Source organism: Cotesia glomerata, linkage group LG3 (assembly GCF_020080835.1).
Source record: "Cotesia glomerata isolate CgM1 linkage group LG3, MPM_Cglom_v2.3, whole genome shotgun sequence".
Classification (NCBI taxonomy): domain Eukaryota; kingdom Metazoa; phylum Arthropoda; class Insecta; order Hymenoptera; family Braconidae; genus Cotesia; species Cotesia glomerata.
Window position 1 is genome coordinate 5,283,343 of NC_058160.1, and position 19,489 is coordinate 5,302,831.

Here is a 19,489-nt window from a genome sequence, read left to right on the forward strand (position 1 = left end):
TGTAACCCCTTAATTAAAAATTAGTGTAGTTTAGTTTAGTATTAACAAATTATGCCGGCTGATGCCGCCGAATGGCAAAGAGAAAATATACAAAAGAATTTTTACATTACTGTGTAGTTTAAACTATAAACATTTAGAATGTTTTACATAAGAATATTTTTGGATAGATACACGGAAAAAAGTAAACTGTAATAAATAACAGTCGATTTATAATAAGTAATGATCAACCGCTAAAAATTACCATTTCAAATAGTAAAATCGTGATTTTACTATTTACTTTATAATATTTATCATTTAAACGTTACAATTTACTCTTTACATGGAAGAAAATACTATTTCAAACAGTAATATTCGCTATGTAAATGTCTAAATGTCTAAAATGTTAAAGTATAATTATTAAGAATTCAGATTTTGATATTTATCATTTTGTATCTAAAAAATGATCTTATGATATGTAAAAAGTATAAAATAAAGTTAGTAAATTTCTAATACAAGCAACGTCAATATTTACAAAGTAAAATGGTAAATTTTAAACGCAACGCTAAAAATCAAACTGTAATTATTGACTTACTTGGACTGGTAAAATGTATATTTTAAAAGTATAATTTTTACTGTTTCAAATGTTAAATTCTCCCAGAGTGAGACCCCCTTCTCTTTCATCTGAGTTCCCCTTCTCATAATATGAACTATATATTATTTTTTTTTATTTTTGAGTTTTACTTGTATACCGTTATCTGGTTTTTACAAGGCTGATATCCCACTTTATCTCCATTCTATACTCCCTCTTTATTGCGGCTGTGGACCGACTTGTGCTTTCTGTACCGTATTCACTGAACCTCACCTTCTCAGGCTGTTGGAACAGAATCATGGGGAAACCACAGAGAAAAACCCATGATAGTACAGTCGGAGCTGGGCTAAGTCTACAGTGATTGATAAGAAACTCTTCTTTATCGACCACTGGAGCATTAGGCCCCTCTCCTAGTGTGCAGAGATCCCTCGCGCTAGCCAACGTTGACTAGAGTGGTCACCCATTCAAGTTGTTGCTTAAATGTGTGATCGCCCAAAGTCAGACGTGTGCCGCCCGTTTATCTCTGCCACTTCCAGAGGCTGGCATTTCCAATCACTGAAAAATATTGGTGCGTGCTGGGATCGAACCCGAGTCCCACTCTTTTGAAAAACGAGCACCGAGCCCGACCAGGCCATTGCCAGCCTTTAATATAAACTATATATTAAAATGGCAATTTTTACTGTTTGAAACTGTAATTTTTTAAGATGAAAGAGTCGTTATTTACTAGTGACAGCTACTAATCACTTATTTTGGATATTAAATTATAAATTGTGGCTTTTATACTTTCTACATTAAGTTCTGTATATTTATATTTTTGCCACCCTGATGTCCACTTTACTGTTTGAAACTACAAAAATTAACCGGAATCCGAGTGAATATTACAGTTTACTTTTTTTCGTGTAATATTGAATTTATATAAAATTATGATTGAGTATAAAAATTTAATTTATAATGAATTAACCAACAATTTTAAGAATATTTGATGTAACAATAAAAGATAGATAAGATTAATTAATATCATTTAGTAATTGAAGTAAAAAGTAAATTTTTCAATAAAATAAAAATGAATGATAATAATAAATTAAAGTTCCAACAAACCTAATACTCGAGTGTGCTAAATCTTCGGAAGCGCCAATAGCTCTCAAGACATAACTAGGCTCTAAACTGGCACTCGTGCAAGCAGAACCGCTGCTCAGAGCAATATCTTTCAGTGCCATCAACAAAGACTCTCCTTCAACGTACGCGAAAGACAAATTAACACATCCTGGGTACCAAGCAACCGGGTCACCGTTCCGTATTACTTGAGGTAAATTTGAAGATATCTTCTCGATTAAATGATTCGCAAGATGTGTTATATGTTTCTTATCATACTAAAATCAAGACACACTGTTAATTAACTCATTAACTACTTAATTATTTAATGATAACGATAAAAAATGAATGTTTACTAACTTCCATTTCATTTTTAGACAATTCACAAGCGGCACCGAGTCCCACAACCAACGGAGTAGGCACAGTACCACTTCTCATGCCTCGTTCCTGTCCTCCGCCACTTTGGATCGGTTCTACACGAACTCTGGGTCTTCTTCTTACGTACAGAGCACCGACACCCTTAGGACCATATATTTTGTGGCCGCTCATCGACATTAGGTCAATGTTCATCGCTTGTACATCTATTGGAATTTTTCCCACCGCTTGCGCTGCATCTGTGTGGAAAAATACTTTCTTTTGTCTAGAAAACAAGAATTTTTAATGTAACTAATAAAAATAATAAATTTTTCTATAATTAATAACCAAAAAAATTATTTGTGAAAAATAAAATTACCGACAAATTTTTCCTATTTCTTCGACAGGTTGTCGTACTCCGATTTCATTATTGACGGTCATTACCGATACAAGAGAGGTGTCAGGTCTAATTGATGATTCTAATTGCTCTAAGTCAATCAAGCCGTTTGAATTAACAGATAGATATGTTACGTCAAATCCTTCAGCTTGAAGTGCTCGACATGAATCTAATACACACTTGTGTTCCTAAATAAATAAAAAACAATTAATTAAATTGTTAAACGCAAATATAAATACATATCTTCTTCAAACTTTTATCTTTAATAGTTTATTTTACTACTATGATGCATGTAAAAAATTGTACAATGATTATGCTGGAAGATCTAGACACAAAAAGATAAAACTATGTAAAATCAATAAGACTAGATATTGTCAAAGTTCATACTACGTTGCTATAAAATATTTTAATCTTTTGCCAACTGAATATAAATAATTGGCGGAAATTAATGAGACGAACAAGGTTAAAATAAAAAAATAATTAACAAATACACAGAATCAACTAAGTTTCTAAAATTACTAAATACAAAATAAAATAAGGCTTAAAATACTAAAAACCAAATATGAAATATGTCAAAATTTAATTGTAATTTCTCTTTAGAAGGCTCATGAGAGAGTGATTCAGTTATTAATTAATATTATTGTTTATAATTAGGCATTAGGCCTATCTCTTTTTTCCTACCCTATATATAGTCAATCATTTGTCTCTATAGGGATTATATGTAGTTATGTGTACAACTTTATATGTATTTTTGAGAAATAAATAAATATAAGTAATTGTAAATGAAGTGTACTTACTGTTTGAGTCGTCACAATGTGTTTTTTCTTGGCTTTATAAAATCTAGCAACTCCTTTTACGGAAATGTTATTGCACTCAGTAGCACCGGATGTGAAAATTATTTCCTTTTTATCTGCGTTTATTAAATCGGCTACTTGCTGTAGTAATTTTTAATCAAATTAATTTGGTTAATATAAATATTTTTTTTTTTAATTCATTATTATTATTAATTGGAGTAATTACCTGACGGGCATGTTCAACAGCTGCTTCAGACTCCCAGCCATACATATGTGTCCGTGAATGAGGATTACCATGGTACGCTGTTAGGTATGGCATCATCTTATCCAATACTCTTGGGTCCTTAATAAATAAATGTATTTTTAGGAAAAATAATATTTAAATTGATCATTTATCTTTAAAAAAAATATTTCAGGTATTTAATTAAATTTAGTCTTTACTATAGTTTATTATATCGCGTTATTAATGCCAAAATTTTTTTTCTCCAATCAATTAGGGAATGAATAAAAGTAAAAATCTGGTTGAAAAACGTAAAAAAAATTTTTTCCGGCGTACTTTTTGGCTTTTAAAAAAAAATTTTTAAAGTCTAAAAGACATGTATAAAAAAATAGCCAAAGTACCTCCAAACGTCGAGACCTAATGAAAAAATTATTTTTGGAAATTTAACTGAAAATACTATCACAGCCCATTTTTTTGTAATTGTCAATTTTTATAAGGTGAAATTAAAAATTTTATTTTAATGTTTTCAGCGAATTTTCATCAAATACGAAAAATTGAAAATTAAACAAAATTGAGATGTGTGAGTGTTTTCAGTCTCACTTCAAAAAATTAATTTTTCGGTAGATTTCGACATTTTAAGATCATTAGAAGCTACTTTGACTATTTTTTCATATACACCCTTTTGGCTTTAAAAAAATTTTTTTTTAAAGCTAAAAGGGCGTGTTGAAAAAAAAAATTTTTGCGTTTTTCAACCAGATTTTTACTTTTTTACATTCCCTAGTTGATTGGAGAAAAAAAAAGTTTTTTTTTACACGCTGTTTTGGCATTAGTAACGCGATATAAATTCAAATATGTCTAAAATTAATTGGTCATAATAATAGTAATATATTCATGACATTGAAATCAGTAGACACTTGAAAATTTTTTTATTTTTAGTAAAAAGTGTTATTAATCATTGCATTCATAATTCTTTAAAGCTTTTAAATATAAAATTTTTTAAATAAATTTTTCTTGCTAAAATGTACTTGTTAAAAAAATGATCAAATGTCTCTCAATTTCAGTATAATATATATTCAGTTATTTGAAAACTTTTAATTTTTTTTAATGAATCAATTTAAAAAAAAAAATATGTGTAAAAATTTGTCTGTCGTAAAAAATTGTTAAAAAAAAAGTTAAGTTACTGGATAAGAAACGTAATGGATTAATTACTTGAAAAATGTAATGGAAAATGCGAGTATTTGATTGGATATTTCTTTTTATGATAATTATCTATAATTTTGTATTTCTTTCTATATAAATTTATTACTTTTGTACTTATTATCTCTTTGCATTGTATTATCGACAAAAATTTTGTAAAAATTATATATATTGTAAAATTGGTATTTTTGTACTGGTTCTATAAATAGGTGTCTTTACACCTCGATAGAATTCTTTACCAGATAAATAAATAAATAAATAAATAAAATAAAACTATAAAAACAAATTTTTCAAGATTATTTCTTAGTACATGTCAAGTTACTTCTCAAATAAAAAAAAAAGTTTTGAACTGTCTACTGATTCTATCAAACATTTAATTATACTTAGAAAAAAATCTTTTGTAACTTTTAAAAATTGAACTTGATTTTTTTCTATCAAAAAAAAAAAAAAAAATATTATATTCTTACTATTAAAATACTTGTAATAATATAAAATATTTATTATCAGATACCATAGGTGTTGTCGCCTGTGCATCAAGATAAAGAGATCGCCCTTCTGCAGGACCCCTTTTATACTCATCAGTAATTGGAGCTACAAAGAAAAAATTAAATTTATTATTATGAAAATAATAAATAGACAATTATCAATGATAATAATAAAAAATAAATAAAGTAATTACATTCAAATTCGGAGACATCAGAACGCTGTCGAACAGTGCGTAATATTGGGCAACAGTCTTTGACACGCTGAAGAGCTGTCACCAAAGTCCTTGACGGACGTAACATCATTTATTTATTTGTTGTTAATTCCTGCGACTAAAATATGCTAATTATTTGATACTTTATTTAGTAAAAAATTAATCGGTGCGCCGCTAAACGCATGGACACTTGTGTTTAACTTTATTAACCTCTTACTTACTTTACTCTAGCTTTCTCTTTTTTCCTTTCAGTTCTCACTTCACTCGCAATCACAAGTCATAACACTAAAATCAGGAATGTAAAACATATGATTATTTGTCTTACCGCCCGTGGTCAGTGAATGTAGTTTATTTTTTAGACCAAAGATGGCAGCACATTTAAATTAAATGGTTGGGACCAAAGAATTGAAAATAAAAATATGATTTACGGGAAGAAAAGTTAAAAAACTATTTGCAGACTTTTTAATACTTTTTAATATTTAAGAATATCAAATTTTTTTCCTTACAGAAAAAATGAAGTTTATCTTCAATTACCGGTCAAAAATTATGAAATTGAACTTAATAGAGATGTAAAATAATACTGAAGTTAGCTGACAGCTGTTAATTTTTTTAATTTTTTAAAAAATCAATTACAATTAAAAAATGGTTTTAAAAATTTCCACTAACAATTTTTTTAATTTTCACATGTAGAATTTTTTCATTAAATTTTTTTTTTCACAATAGTTGCATTGCTATTTAATTATAAGAAAATTTCTAATGTCAATTAAGTTCAGTGTATTGATTTAAAACAATTTTTTAGATTTTTATCACAATTAAAATATTATGAAAAAAAATAACAAGTGCGAATGTTTAAAAATATTTTTTTATAATTAATTGATTTGTCATAAAAGTCCGAAAAATTTTCAGATGTTTGCTGATATTTTAATATCATATTTTTCTAATAATTTCAAATTATTCTCTCCAAGAAGAAATAAAGTTTATTATCAATTACATGTCAACAAATTTCCTGATTGTAAGGTAAAAGCCCCAATTATTGACGCTATAAGAGACAAAGTTATGATTTCATTTTTTTTAAGCAATCAAATATAAATATCGATAAATTTTGTTTGTGGTAATGTCTTCAGTAATGTTTTAACTAATCAATTTCTTTTTTTAAAATGATAATCAGTGATATTTACTAATTAATTTTAAATAATTAAATATATGATCTGGATACACCAATTATTGACGGGTTAAAAAACTCCCTGATTAAGAAATATGATTTGGAATGATTCGAAAAATTTTAATAATTTCATATTGTATGATATCACAAAATTATGATTCACAATTATTCAAAATGATTCAAAATTCTTAGTTCTGAATAATTTTAAATCATAATTTTATTATTCAAAATTATTCAGAATGATTCAAAGTTCTTAGTTCTGAATCATTTTGAATCATAATTGTATTATTCAAAATTATTAAAAGTTTTTAGTAGTATATGATTTTAAATCATAATTATATTATTTGAAATTATTTAAAATGATTCAAAATTCTTAGCTGTCCATAATTTTGAACCATAACTTTATGACTTAAAATAACTCGAAATGATTTAGAATTGCTCATTTTGAATACTTAAAAATTGCTCATTTTAAATACTTAAAAATTGTAAAATTATGATTTAAATTAATTCAAAATAACTTGAAATTTAATTTCTATTAATTTTAAATTATTTTTTCAACATTATTATTAGAAATAATTTATCAAATTAAATTATTTTAATTATATTAAATCAAAAAATAATATTAAAATTGTCAAGTCCTTATTTAATATTTAAAAAAATTTTGGAATAATTCAAGCATTTGACATCTTTTATACTAGAATTAGAAAATAATATTTTAAATCATCTAGAAAACCAGAAATTATAATATTATTTTATCATTCAATATTATTCAAAATGATTTGGAAGTTGAAATCATTTCAAATAATTTTAAATCATCTGAAGAACCAGAATTTTCAATATTATTTTATCATTCAATATTATTCAAAATGATTTGGAAGTTGAAATCATTTCAAATAATTTTAAATCATCTAGAAAACCAGAAATTATAATATTATTTTATCATTCAATATTATTCAAAATGATTTGGAAGTTGAAATCATTTCAAATCATTTTAAATCATAAAATAATATTACATTTTTTTATTATTTGATATGATATAAAATGATTCGTTAGCCATAATTTATAGCTAAATTTGTCATTAAAGACAAATTTGGGAACTGGGGAAATAAAGGATAAAGGGGGGAGGAGGGACCTTACTCAGTAGGAATTTTTCGGTAACCGAAAAAATAATTCAGACAGCCCAGACCGGGACTCGAACCCGGATCATTTGGTTACGCGCCAAAGGCTCTACCAGTTAAGCTATCCGAGACATTGTCCGTAACTACCATTCCGTCACCTAATAAGACCTACCGAGTAATAAACACCACCGTCCATCTTACGGTAAAGAGCCATAATTTATAGCTAAATTTGTCATTAAAGATAAATTTGGGAACTGGGGAAATAAAGGATAAAGGGGGGAGGAGGGACCTTACTCAGTAGGAATTTTTCGGTAACCGAAAAAATAATTCAGACAGCCCAGACCGGGACTCGAACCCGGATCATTTGGTTACGCGCCAAAGGCTCTACCAGTTAAGCTATCCGAGACATTGTCCGTAACTACCATTCCGTCACCTACTGCACATGCGTCGAATCATTTGGTTATATTGTTATTTATCAAAAACTTGATATAAAGTAATCAATATTATTAAAGTTAATTAATAATAATTTCTATGAATGAATAATTATTATGAAAAATATAACAATTTATTTAAAAACTTATTTAACACTAAAACACGCCGAGTAATTTGACAGTTAAAAGCCTTGAATATAATCGCGTATATAACGTATTTTATACTTAAAAAAAAAGGCGTCACAGCGCTGTCGACTGGCTGTCAATATGGGATTCACCATAAAAATTATGAACTAGTTATTGACTCCCATTATTTAAATATCATAAAGCATACAATTAATTTCGATTATTTAATTTTATAAATATTTTATATATTGTTAATTAAAAAAAATAGATCATATAATTACATGAAAAAATTAATTTAAACTCGGCAGTTAAAAAAAATGCTTTTCTAACCAAAGTTGTTAAGAAAATAGACGCTCGTAAGCTGATTTGATGAACTGGTGCTAACTTTATTTTTTTTTAATAATTAATATTTAATATTTTGAACTGAATATGATTTTTTTCAATTTTTTAATTAATTAGAATTTAATAAAAATTTATTTGATCGTTATTCTTATTACAGATAATTTAATATATTTAAAAATAATTTAGGGTGTCAATATTTAGACCCCCGTCAATAATTGGGGCTTTTACCTTAGTTAAAAAACATTAAAGCTAAAAAAAAATTGAATCTTTCAATAATGAATGAACAATTCAATTGAATATAAAAATAGTTGTTTTAATTTTTGTATCACTGAAATTTGTGAGTAATTTATTCTGTGCCATATTTCACCGGTAGGAAAAAAATGACTCAATGAAAATTAATAAAAAAGAATTTATGAACAATTGAACAAAGGCTGTTCTTCCTCATGCCATTTTAAACTGTACCTTTGTCTCAACGTACATTCGTATAAATATTCATAGCTCGCGAACTGTATTTGATTAGATAATACTGTTGTCTATTTTACACACAACAATAATCGGATAATGCGATAGAAGAACAAAATTATTGGATTTATCCAGGAAGCTTCCAGATTATTTTCCCGCAATTTCGTTTATCGGTACAGTGGAGTTTTTAAAAATTTAAAACCTAAAAAGTAACCGTCGTGGGAATTTTTATGACGACCGTTATTCAAGATCTTCATCTCTTACTCGCAATGAGTGCTACTCTGACAATGTTCGCTACTGGTTTTCACGAGAGATTTTGTTTTCTGATTCCATTCTCTATATAATATGTTATGCTATTCACGTATATTCTTGTCATTTAATTTTAAGATGCTTTTAGTCTTTGTTATTACTCACTGTCTCGTAGGATATGACCTTTCTTCTCTTTTTTTACACATTTTATTCTAACATTTTATGTCTACTAAACATAACAATGCCATTAGTAGTGTTTTTTTTTCTTACGCCAATCAAACGCTTCTGTTGTAACCTTTAACAGTATTTTAACTAACATGATTCAATTAATAAATGCCGTTTCTTTTAATTAATAACCAATGAAATTTTTTTAAACTTAGAAAAAGTTTTGATCTTTTTACAAACTTACAATCATAATTTTGATGCTATTAATTTTTAAAGTTTTAGGGTTCAAAAATATAAATATCATACAAAAAACATTAAAACTGAAATAAATTTATTTAATTAACAAACTGAAGAAATAAATTTGAATTTGAATTTTTGACTAATTTCACATAAAATTAATTTTTCTTACTCATAAATAATTATTTATTAACATAAGCAGTAAAAAAAAATAAAGACATTTGTCAATTCGTTAAGAAATATGTTTAAAACGCGAAAAAAAACTTTTTTTTTCAACATTATCAAATTACTTTTGTTAATTTTTCAAATTACGCGCACTTACCAATGCGCCATCTATGTACGTCACTCCCCGTAAAACCAATATTAAAACAGAGAAAATGAAGAAAATATTTAGTTTTAGCGTTAAATTATTTACCGATCATTTTTTAAACTAATTATTTTGTAAAAAATAGAATATAATTGAAACGATGTGATAAATGCACTGATAGAAGGATTTGTTTATAGTTACAAATATTTATTAATATTTAACAAATCATTTATTGCAGACCACTTTTTAGTTCTTAACAAATATTTCTTAGTATTTAAAAAGATTTATTAATCTATACTAATAAATGGAGAGCCGGTTTTTTTGTCGTTATACTGCGAAAACTACTGAACCGATCGGAATAATACTTATACCATAATATGCAGTGTGTTTCGGAGAAGGTTTTAGTATATGATATGGTGGTGATTACTTATTTGGAGCTATATTTTTTGGCTTAGAAATAATAAATTTTTATTGTAACTAAATTTATTCTATTCGATTTATTTAAAATAAATTTTTTAATTCTATTGGTTATGTTTATATACTAGGTAGATTTCTTCACTTATGAGACCTGCAATTTCTTTAACTGAAACTTTCAATGCTCATTACAAATTTTTTTTTCATATCAATTATTATTAATTTTTGTAAGAAAGACACGGGAACGTTATAATGATTGCACATTGAAAGTTACAATGAATATTAGCTAGAATAATTACATAGATAAAAGGTGCATGCCAATTCGATAGAATTGGGAATTTGTGCAAGTCAAAACAATTAATTAAATTTCAAGTCTAGATCTAAAAATGCAATTCTTTAAAGCGCCCAGTGGAGCGGGCGAGTAACATAGTTAGTATGTTTAAAACGCGAAAGAAACTTTTTTTCTCAACATTATCAAATTACTTTTGTTAATTTTTCAAATTACGCGCACTTACCAATACGCCATCTATGTACGTCACTTCCCGTAAAACCAATATTAAAACAGAGAAAAAGAAGTAAATATTTAATTTTAGCGCTAAATTATTTACCGATCATTTTTTAAACTAATTATTTTGTAAGAAATAGAGTATTATAATTGAAACAATGTGATAAATGATATGAAAAGTGGTATATTGTAAAAAATTTTTTATATTTTCTAGTCAAACATGTCTTCCTGTTTTTTACTGATCGCGAAAGTAAGCATATGAATAAAAAAATTTCATAATAAATAGTGTTAATTTTATAAAGCGCTTAGGGTCAGTTTTTCAATCCGAGATAAAATTTTATCCGAGATAAAAGTACTGCCATTATGATAAAAAAATAAATAATTCAGCACAGTGATATTGCCTACAAGTAATTCTCCTTGATTTCAGTCACTTATTTTGAATTAAAATAAATAAACATTAGCCACATGTCACAGAAATATTCACCTCCAACTGTGACCACTTCCTGATTGTAAATAAATAAAATAAAAATTAGGAAAACGGATGACCCGGAAGGAGATCCCTGTAACTTCCCGCTAATTCCATACCTAAGCGCTTGAAATTGCACTTATAATGTTGTTGAGCTCTTCAAGCTCCAAATTACAATTTATGTGTTATTTTAAGCTTTATGAGCTCAAAGAGGTAGCTGTTCTATGCTTTTGAGCCCTTCGAGCTCATATCTTGCGTTTGACATATCTATTATTAATTTATAATTGTGTTAATTAATTTAAAATAATTTAAATAACACAATAAGAGGTTATTATTATTTTTATGATATATTTATTTATTTTTATTTAAATAAACGACCAAATTCATGGAGAACTAATTGAGAGCAATATCACGTCGCTGAATTATTTATTTTTTTTTTTATTTTATTGGCGGTACTTTTATCTCGGATAAAATTTTATCCCGGATTGAAAAACTGGCCCTTAATAACTCTCGATAAAATCGTCGAATTAATTACCGAAACTAAGACCTTCAGAAGAACATCTTATCTTATGTCCGACAATGAAATCCATCCTAGGAAAGAGGAAAAAAACGAAAACATGTCTTCCTACATCAGACAGTAAATAACTTAATTAAACGAAATGAATAGCCGTTTACGAAAGTGAGACAACTGAGTAATAAAAAAACAATAACATTAACAGAAGTCCTTGGTGACTTGGTGAATGTATCATAATTTACAGATGTACTGATGTACTGATGTACCGATGTACTGCGTAGCTCTAATCAGTTTAAATCTCTTTGCCAAGGATACCAGGACAAAGCCAGATTTGTTGGACTCAGTACCAGTACAGAACGGATTAACACTTGTAACTAGTAACTTGTAGCTTGTAGCTTGTAGTCTAGCTGGCTCTGAGTGTAGAGAGTGAGGAGAGTTGCTCGTTGGTGCATGTATTATACATGTTTTAAGATGTTTCAATTGGATAAAAAAGTAACCGTCAACGTTCCTGATGATGATGAATAAGATGTGTGATAGCTTGTAACTAAATAAAAGGAGGAAAGATACAAGCCTACTTGATTCTGCTTGGTGTAGAATCTAGCATCTAGTCTCTAGTCTTCACTATCTAGTATCTAGTATCTAGTACCTGGGATCGTGTAGTCAGGAGAGAAGGACGAGCATGTGGGTGAAGGCTGAACAAACTTCTTTCTCACTTACTCAAACCTGGATGATAGCGTTACACTTCAGGATGTGTCGAAAGTGAAACTTCATCAAGGCCTTTTATGTGAATATGGATGCTACTACGAATGTATAATGTTAGCTACCACCTTTCTGGGCATGGGAGACCTGCTGCAATAATTACAGGGGGCAATCTTAATACTTGACTTAAAACTGTTGGGATGAACATTCATTTCGTTCTCTAATTTTTCTTTAGTTCTTTCACTTTTTTAATGGAAAAAATTTATGTTTAAATTAAAACAAAGAAATTACGATTGGCCGCTGAATTTTTTATACAATTATTAAATTCAATAATTGAGTGGTAAAAGTTTCGGTAGTTATTTGGAAAAAGGGTTTACGATACTTTAACCCGGAAAATGATAATTGGAATTTTTTTTAACAATCATAGTTTTTTTTTAAGTTCATTAATAATAGAATAATTTAAAAAGAAAAATTTTAAATTTGAGTTTAAAAAAAATTAGAACACAAAAGAAGAAATTTTTTGACTTTTCTTCTCAGTTTCAAAATTTTTTGCTCATTAAATTTAATTAATTTTAATTAAGAAGGACACAGTAAAAAATTTTGCGTCATTGCGTCAAAAAATTTTTCATCAACTTTTTTAAGAGTAAATTTAAAAATTTTTTGTGTTAATTCTTTTAAATCAACACAAAAAAGTGTTGAATATTTAAAAAAAATTTTTTTGACGCAATGACGCAAAATTTTTTATTGTACAGAAAAAATAATCTACTTTAATCAAGTAAATAATTTTGAAGAATTTCATCTTCTTGATTTGAGTAGAAAAATTCTTAAACTAAGATACTGAAAGTCTTGAAAATTATTTTCTTGGTTTAAGAATTTTTCTCTTGATTCAAGTTAATTTTTTTTTCTGTGTGTAGATAAATTAATATAAATAACTGAAACATGAAACAAGTAAATATTTTTATGAAAATCAAAATTATTAATCTTAAATTTGACAAAAAAATCTTAATCAAGTTTTTAAAGTCAATGATTTTGGTTCCTTTGTTGAAAATTTTTAATAAATTACATTCAAGGTTTACGTTAAGTTACAATGAACAATAACAATAAGTATCAAGTAACTTGCGGAAAATTTTTGGATTTGAAACTAAAAAAAGATGTTTTGGTAAGTATTACAGCGCCTCTTCCCATTATTCTCTTTGGTCATCCTGAATCCTCAGTCCTTACGGTAGAGATGTTCTGCTGGTAGAGTTTACGAGTCACTCAAGCAGGACCACCTGATGGAGTAATAGCGTCATGGACGTATCATGTGTGGTACACCAAACGCCTGACGTGTTGTTGTTATTGTTCATCATTCCCGCGTTCAACAACCGTATAATATCTCTTAGAGCCTTTCGTTGTTTCGAGCCATTCCTATACCAAGTTAATTCATATTTTATAGACAGTAATTATTACAGAATGCAATGGTCAAGGTTAGTTTCATAAATGTACTTACTTTGGTTTGTTACTTATTCTTATGTTTGTTTTACTTTGCAGCAATACACTTTTTGCGTAATGCTTTGTGTAATTTAGGTAATTAAATGCTGATTTTATCCTCTAGGCGCTCAGTTAGAGATTTTTTATTTTGATGCTTGGACTTATTCCTTTCATTTATATTATTAAGATTCTTTTTTTTTTATTTTTTGAAAAATAAAATTAACAAGGTAAGATTATAGAAAAGTTAAGAAGTCGTTTTGCTTTTATCAATAGATGTTTATGTGAGGTACCGGCGGGTAATAAGGTCTAGGTAAAAAATATTTGTAAGAAAATGTCAAATATCAAATTTAATCAATAGATTTTTTCATGTCAATTCCTATTCAAGAAAATTTTCTTTAAAACATAAACAATAAAATGTTTACTTTTATCATAAATGAAAATAAAATTAAACATTTTAAGGAACCTTAATAATTAAAGCTTATTTTGCGATAGTCGGATAATTTCGACTTATTTTAATAAAATAATTAATTTGCACCATAGTTTAATCATCTATGGCATTATTTTGGATTAAACATGATTTTTTATCTTAAATATCCACATATCGCGCTTCCAAAGCAAAAAGAGCATGTATAAATTTTTTTGCTCTACTATCAGCTCAGGAATATAAATAAGTGAAAATTAATTAAAAAAATTGAAGATACAATTTTTTTGGAAAGTTAGAGAAAAAAATTTAATTTTTTTTATATACGCCCTTTTTGCTTCAAGATTTTTTTCTCTTTCCGTAAAAAATATCTCTTGATTAGACTTTATTATCCGTAGGTACCTTACAATAGCTTTCTTGATAGTGAATTATTTCTTATTTTTAAACAACGAAAAGTTGAAGAAACATTAAATTTTTTATTTATAGATTTAACCAAGAGTCTTTTGGGTTTAAGTTTCTTATTTTAAATTTTGAAATTACAGTAATCGTCCCTCAAAAAAAACAAATGTGTCTGTTATAGTAAATTTGATCCTTTAATCCGTATTTTAAAACAAGTATGATTTTATGATTAATTTATAATAACAATATTTTAATTACCTTACAAAAATGTTGGAAAAAAAATCAGTGAGTCAATTTTTATGGTTTTTTTTTTTTTCGAATTGAAAAGAAGAATATTTTTAGCTTTGTTAAAAGACGGAATTTAAGGTAATAAAGAAAAGTAATCTATGATAAATTTGATAAAAATTATTACAAAATTTATATGGAACTACCAATGAAATAAATATGAAAATGATTTAGTAATAAATTGTTTTTTTGTAAAAAATTCAACTTTAATTTTTTTTCAGCAAAGATTATTTTTTAAAAATTTTAATATGATTGAAGAAAATTGAAAAGGTTTTTTATAAATTGATTATAAAACTAGATTTGTTTAAAAATATGAATTCAATAATGAAATTGACAGTGAGATTAATTTTTTTTTGCACGAATATATAGTTGCTATAGTATTACTATAAATATAAAAATTGTATCAGCTGATGAGAACTTTAGTGTGAATGCAGCGTGTAAATTTCACGATGGATCATTGGAGAAAATAAGTCAAAAGCGTGTTAGATGGCGTTGATGACGCTGATGATGATGATGATGATGATGATGATGGTAATGATAATGATGATGAAGAATACGATAAGCTTGATGCTTTGATGTTAAGGCCGTGGGACAATTTTGTCTGAATGTAGTGTAGAGTAGAGGAAGAAATTTAATTTAAATGAATAGTCACGGTCTCAGATCTCTGTCCGTTATTTTCATTATCGCAAAAGTGAATTAAACTAAGTTGGCTAGTGATTAGCGAAAAAATGGATTCATTTTTTATGCTTTAATAATTTCTTCATTAATATTAATTAATACATTATCGTACGCGAGAAGAGAGTTATGATCGCGCTATATAGAACACTTTTTTAACGTCTATAATTTATTACCCGTAAGTAAAAATGAAGCACTCGAGTAAGTGGATGATTTACTGTTTTTATTTCTTTACTTTACTTTATTTACTTTACTATAGAGTAAGTCTGTTAATTTGTAATTCAATATTCGAGCAATTAATTGTAAATGTTATTGCACCGTCATTAAGCTAATGAACCAGATTATTACTTTTTTTGTTTTGATAATTATTTTATGGCAACTTAATTTTTGATATTTTTAATTTTTATTATTAATAGGCCATAAAAATTAAAAAATCATTTTTATTTTATTATTAAAGTAATTAATTAATTTTAAACTCTACTCAGAAGTTAAAAATTTTAACTATTTATTTTATATTAATTATCATGTATGTAGTAAAAAAAAGTTTATTTTTAGTTTTTAATTTAAATTAAATGCTATGAATTTTAAATTATGAAATGCGTCGACAAAATTATCTCCAAATTTCTTGAATAATTATTTAATACCAGCAAGCCCCCGAGAATTATGAGTGGAAAAACTTTAATAGCTTAACAATTCGATATTTATAATCACAATATCTAAAGTTTAAGTGTTTTTAAAATATATATAAAAAATAATATTGCTCTGATCAATTGCCAATAATTTGATGGAAAATTTGAAGAAACAAAATTATATTACCAACTAACTATTCAAAATTACTCCAAAAGCTTCAACATAAAAAATTGACTATAATAAAAAAATATATAAAATCGTGAAAAAACACAAATTTAGGTCAAGACCTTTCTGATGATGCCTCATTGCTCTGTATAAACTCATTTTTTTTTAATTTTCTCTCGTTATTTAAACAATATAAAAATTTTCATTAACTTTTAATTTTTGGAAAAAAAAATTTAGCTTTGATTAGAAATTAATATTTATAATTTTCATTACGATTTTTTTAAAAATATAAACCATAATTTATGTTAAAGAATCTTTATTTATTATTAATCAAATAACGAGGTTCATCAGCGGATATTATTACAAGTAATAAAAACTTAATTGCTGTTATAAATTATAGAGTAATGAACTATTACATTGTTGATAAGGTCATGATTGCAAATTCTTATTCACTGGAAAAAAAATGAACATGATATAAACATGATATAAACATGATATATGAACATGATATATGAACATAAGTATACTCTCTTAAAATGAATCAGTTGAATTTCACTGTTTCACAACTATAAGTATATCAAGTGGTATACTTATAACTGTGAAATAGTGAATATACTAATACCACTAATTTTCAGTGATTTTCACTGTTTCAGATTTAGAGAGTAAAATTTTAAACCAAGAATAAAATCATTTTATTAAATTCTCTTGTCTTGATAAAGCATAAAAATTTTATATCTAATTACTCAAATAAAATTCGTTTAAAAACTCTTTCACATAACTCAAGAAAAATTCTTCAAAATGATTTATTTTTAATTCAAAATTTTTCTTCTCTACTCAAAATAATTTTTTTTTACATTAAAATCGATTTAATATTTATATAAGACTAATCCTTTTTTATTTTTCACAATATAAAAAATAAATAAATGAATCATATTTTGTAAAACACTAAATGTAAAAAGTGATACGAATAAAACTTATATTATTATTAATATTTAAATAAGAAATTAATTTTTTTTTTACTTCTGAATATAATAATTAAAAATAACACTAGCAAAAATGATTAAACAAACAAACGGTTAATGAATAATGAGAATAATGTGGTTATTCAGTCAAGTGGACTGTATAAATATTTGAAACGCTTCTACGACCTTTATGAATCATTCGGCGACCGTTAGATTTGAATAATGCATCAATAATATACAGGAAGTAAACAATAAAAATATCGTTCAATTGCAATGCATATGTCTTCATAACATATGTAGCTCTATTTAACCATTTTTATTTTCATCTTTTATATTTACTCATCTCATTATCATTAATATTATTGTTGTCTTACTTATCTTTATAATCTACAGCATTACTGTTTTATTTTTTCTAAAACTCAAACTAAAACTCAGCAACGTATTTAACATTAATTGTACTTAGCTCTATATCTAATCCCGTAAATTAATACTTATTCCCACAGAGAATCGCATTAGTCGCGGTTGTCATTTAGGATTTAATCGGGTAAAAAACTCTAATAGAATTGCGAATTTATAAAAAATCAGCAGATTTTAATCACTTGAGTTTAAATAGTTTCATAGCATTGAATAAAATCTTAAAAAAAAAAACAGAAGGCTTGAGGCATAGGTGAGCATAGAAAGTATCTTTTTAAAAAGTACCCTCAGGCCGGGCGTCGACCGTGAACTTAAACTTGAGCTTAAAAATTGAAAAAATTCAAGAACGAGAGCAAGAACAAGATGGATAAATGTTGGAAGATAGCAGAGGGTCCTATAAGTCTGTCTCTGTTCAAAAGTGTAGTGACTAGTGAGTACAAGTAGTGGCTGTACTTAGTATAGTAGCTATGTAACGAAAGAGCCTCCTGCATAATGCAACTTTATGCACAATAGATATGCACAAGGCCGCGGGAGTTACCCGGAGTCTGTACTCTAACTAATGCAGTATGTATATGTATAACGTCTCCATGATTTAAATTGCTCTGTTACTTTAAGCACAAAACGGAAATAGAGCATTTAGATGCCACTTTTCAAATATTATATTCTAAGAAGTTAAATTAAAACTAAATAAATTCATTATTGTTGTTGTAAATATGTATCACGCTGAAAAAAAATTGACTTGTTTCAAGAGAAAAATTTTTGAACCAAGAAATCATTTTGAAGAAATTAAGCCTTTTGATTTAAGTAGAAAAATTCTTGCTGACAAATTTTTCTTGATTTATTAAGTAATTTTAACGCGATTCAAGAATTTTTCGTTTGATTCAAAACATTGAAACTCTCCGATTTTCTCTGTTTAAGGAAGTACAAGCACCAAGACAACTTTCAATAAAAGGCTTGATTTTTTTTTAATATGAAGTTTAAATATGTCTAAGCAAATTCGGAAAATTTGAAAGAGATTGCCTGATTATTTAAATAAATAATTAACTTCAAAGTTGAGCAATTTAACATTGGTCTTATGGGGTAACCTTCAAGCATTGATACATTTCTGTATTTTTCTCGTAAAACTGTCGGTGAATATTTTTAAAAAACTTATGGATGAAAGTAAATATATTAGTGATAAATTTAATTAAAAAAAATTGACACTTGCCCGACTAATTAAAGGGTATTAATTAAAAGAAAAATGAATGTCGCCATTAGCCAATGTTAAATGTATATCTATATATTGAGACAAATCATAGGAAGTTATTGACTTTGATCCAATTTTGAATAATAAATTTTAATCTTATTAGATTTTGAATATTTTGAAGTTATTTAATCAAGCCCTTTCGAAGATATGTAAAAAATAAAAATCAAAAAATTTTTTACTTGTTTTTTCTAAATATCTTTGAAATTCTTATATCAATTGACTCAAAACTTTTTATTGAGTTTTTTTTTCTCAAAAAACTACGTTAATAAAATCAAAATTGAACGTCAAATTCAAAAAATATTGCAG

The 19,489-nt window shown here is 26.7% G+C and overlaps 1 protein-coding gene and 1 long non-coding RNA gene across 6 annotated transcripts in view; one reads left to right on the forward strand and one right to left on the reverse strand.

Moving 5' to 3' along the window:
• Positions 1–8,918, forward strand: part of LOC123260548 — a 15,424-nt gene extending 6,506 nt beyond the window's left edge. The window contains exons 2-3 of the long non-coding RNA XR_006508471.1: positions 5,615–5,618; positions 8,906–8,918. This is a non-coding gene — a long non-coding RNA (uncharacterized LOC123260548). The remainder of the gene's footprint in view (positions 1–5,614; positions 5,619–8,905) is intronic.
• LOC123260545 (cysteine desulfurase, mitochondrial) overlaps positions 1–16,014 on the reverse strand; it is a 17,412-nt gene extending 1,398 nt beyond the window's left edge. Inside the window, exons 1-8 of one of the 5 annotated variants that reach the window (XM_044721698.1) lie at positions 16,002–16,014; positions 5,302–5,431; positions 5,134–5,213; positions 3,432–3,548; positions 3,209–3,346; positions 2,394–2,599; positions 2,021–2,300; positions 1,667–1,938 (exon numbers count right to left, since the gene is read on the reverse strand). In XM_044721698.1, the coding sequence (XP_044577633.1) occupies positions 1,667–1,938; positions 2,021–2,300; positions 2,394–2,599; positions 3,209–3,346; positions 3,432–3,548; positions 5,134–5,213; positions 5,302–5,410 (1,202 nt within the window). In that variant the 5' untranslated portion in view covers positions 5,411–5,431; positions 16,002–16,014. The other 4 variants (XM_044721695.1, XM_044721696.1, XM_044721697.1 and 1 more) reach the window with 4 other exon arrangements.
• Between the last annotated feature and the right edge of the window lie 3,475 nt (positions 16,015–19,489).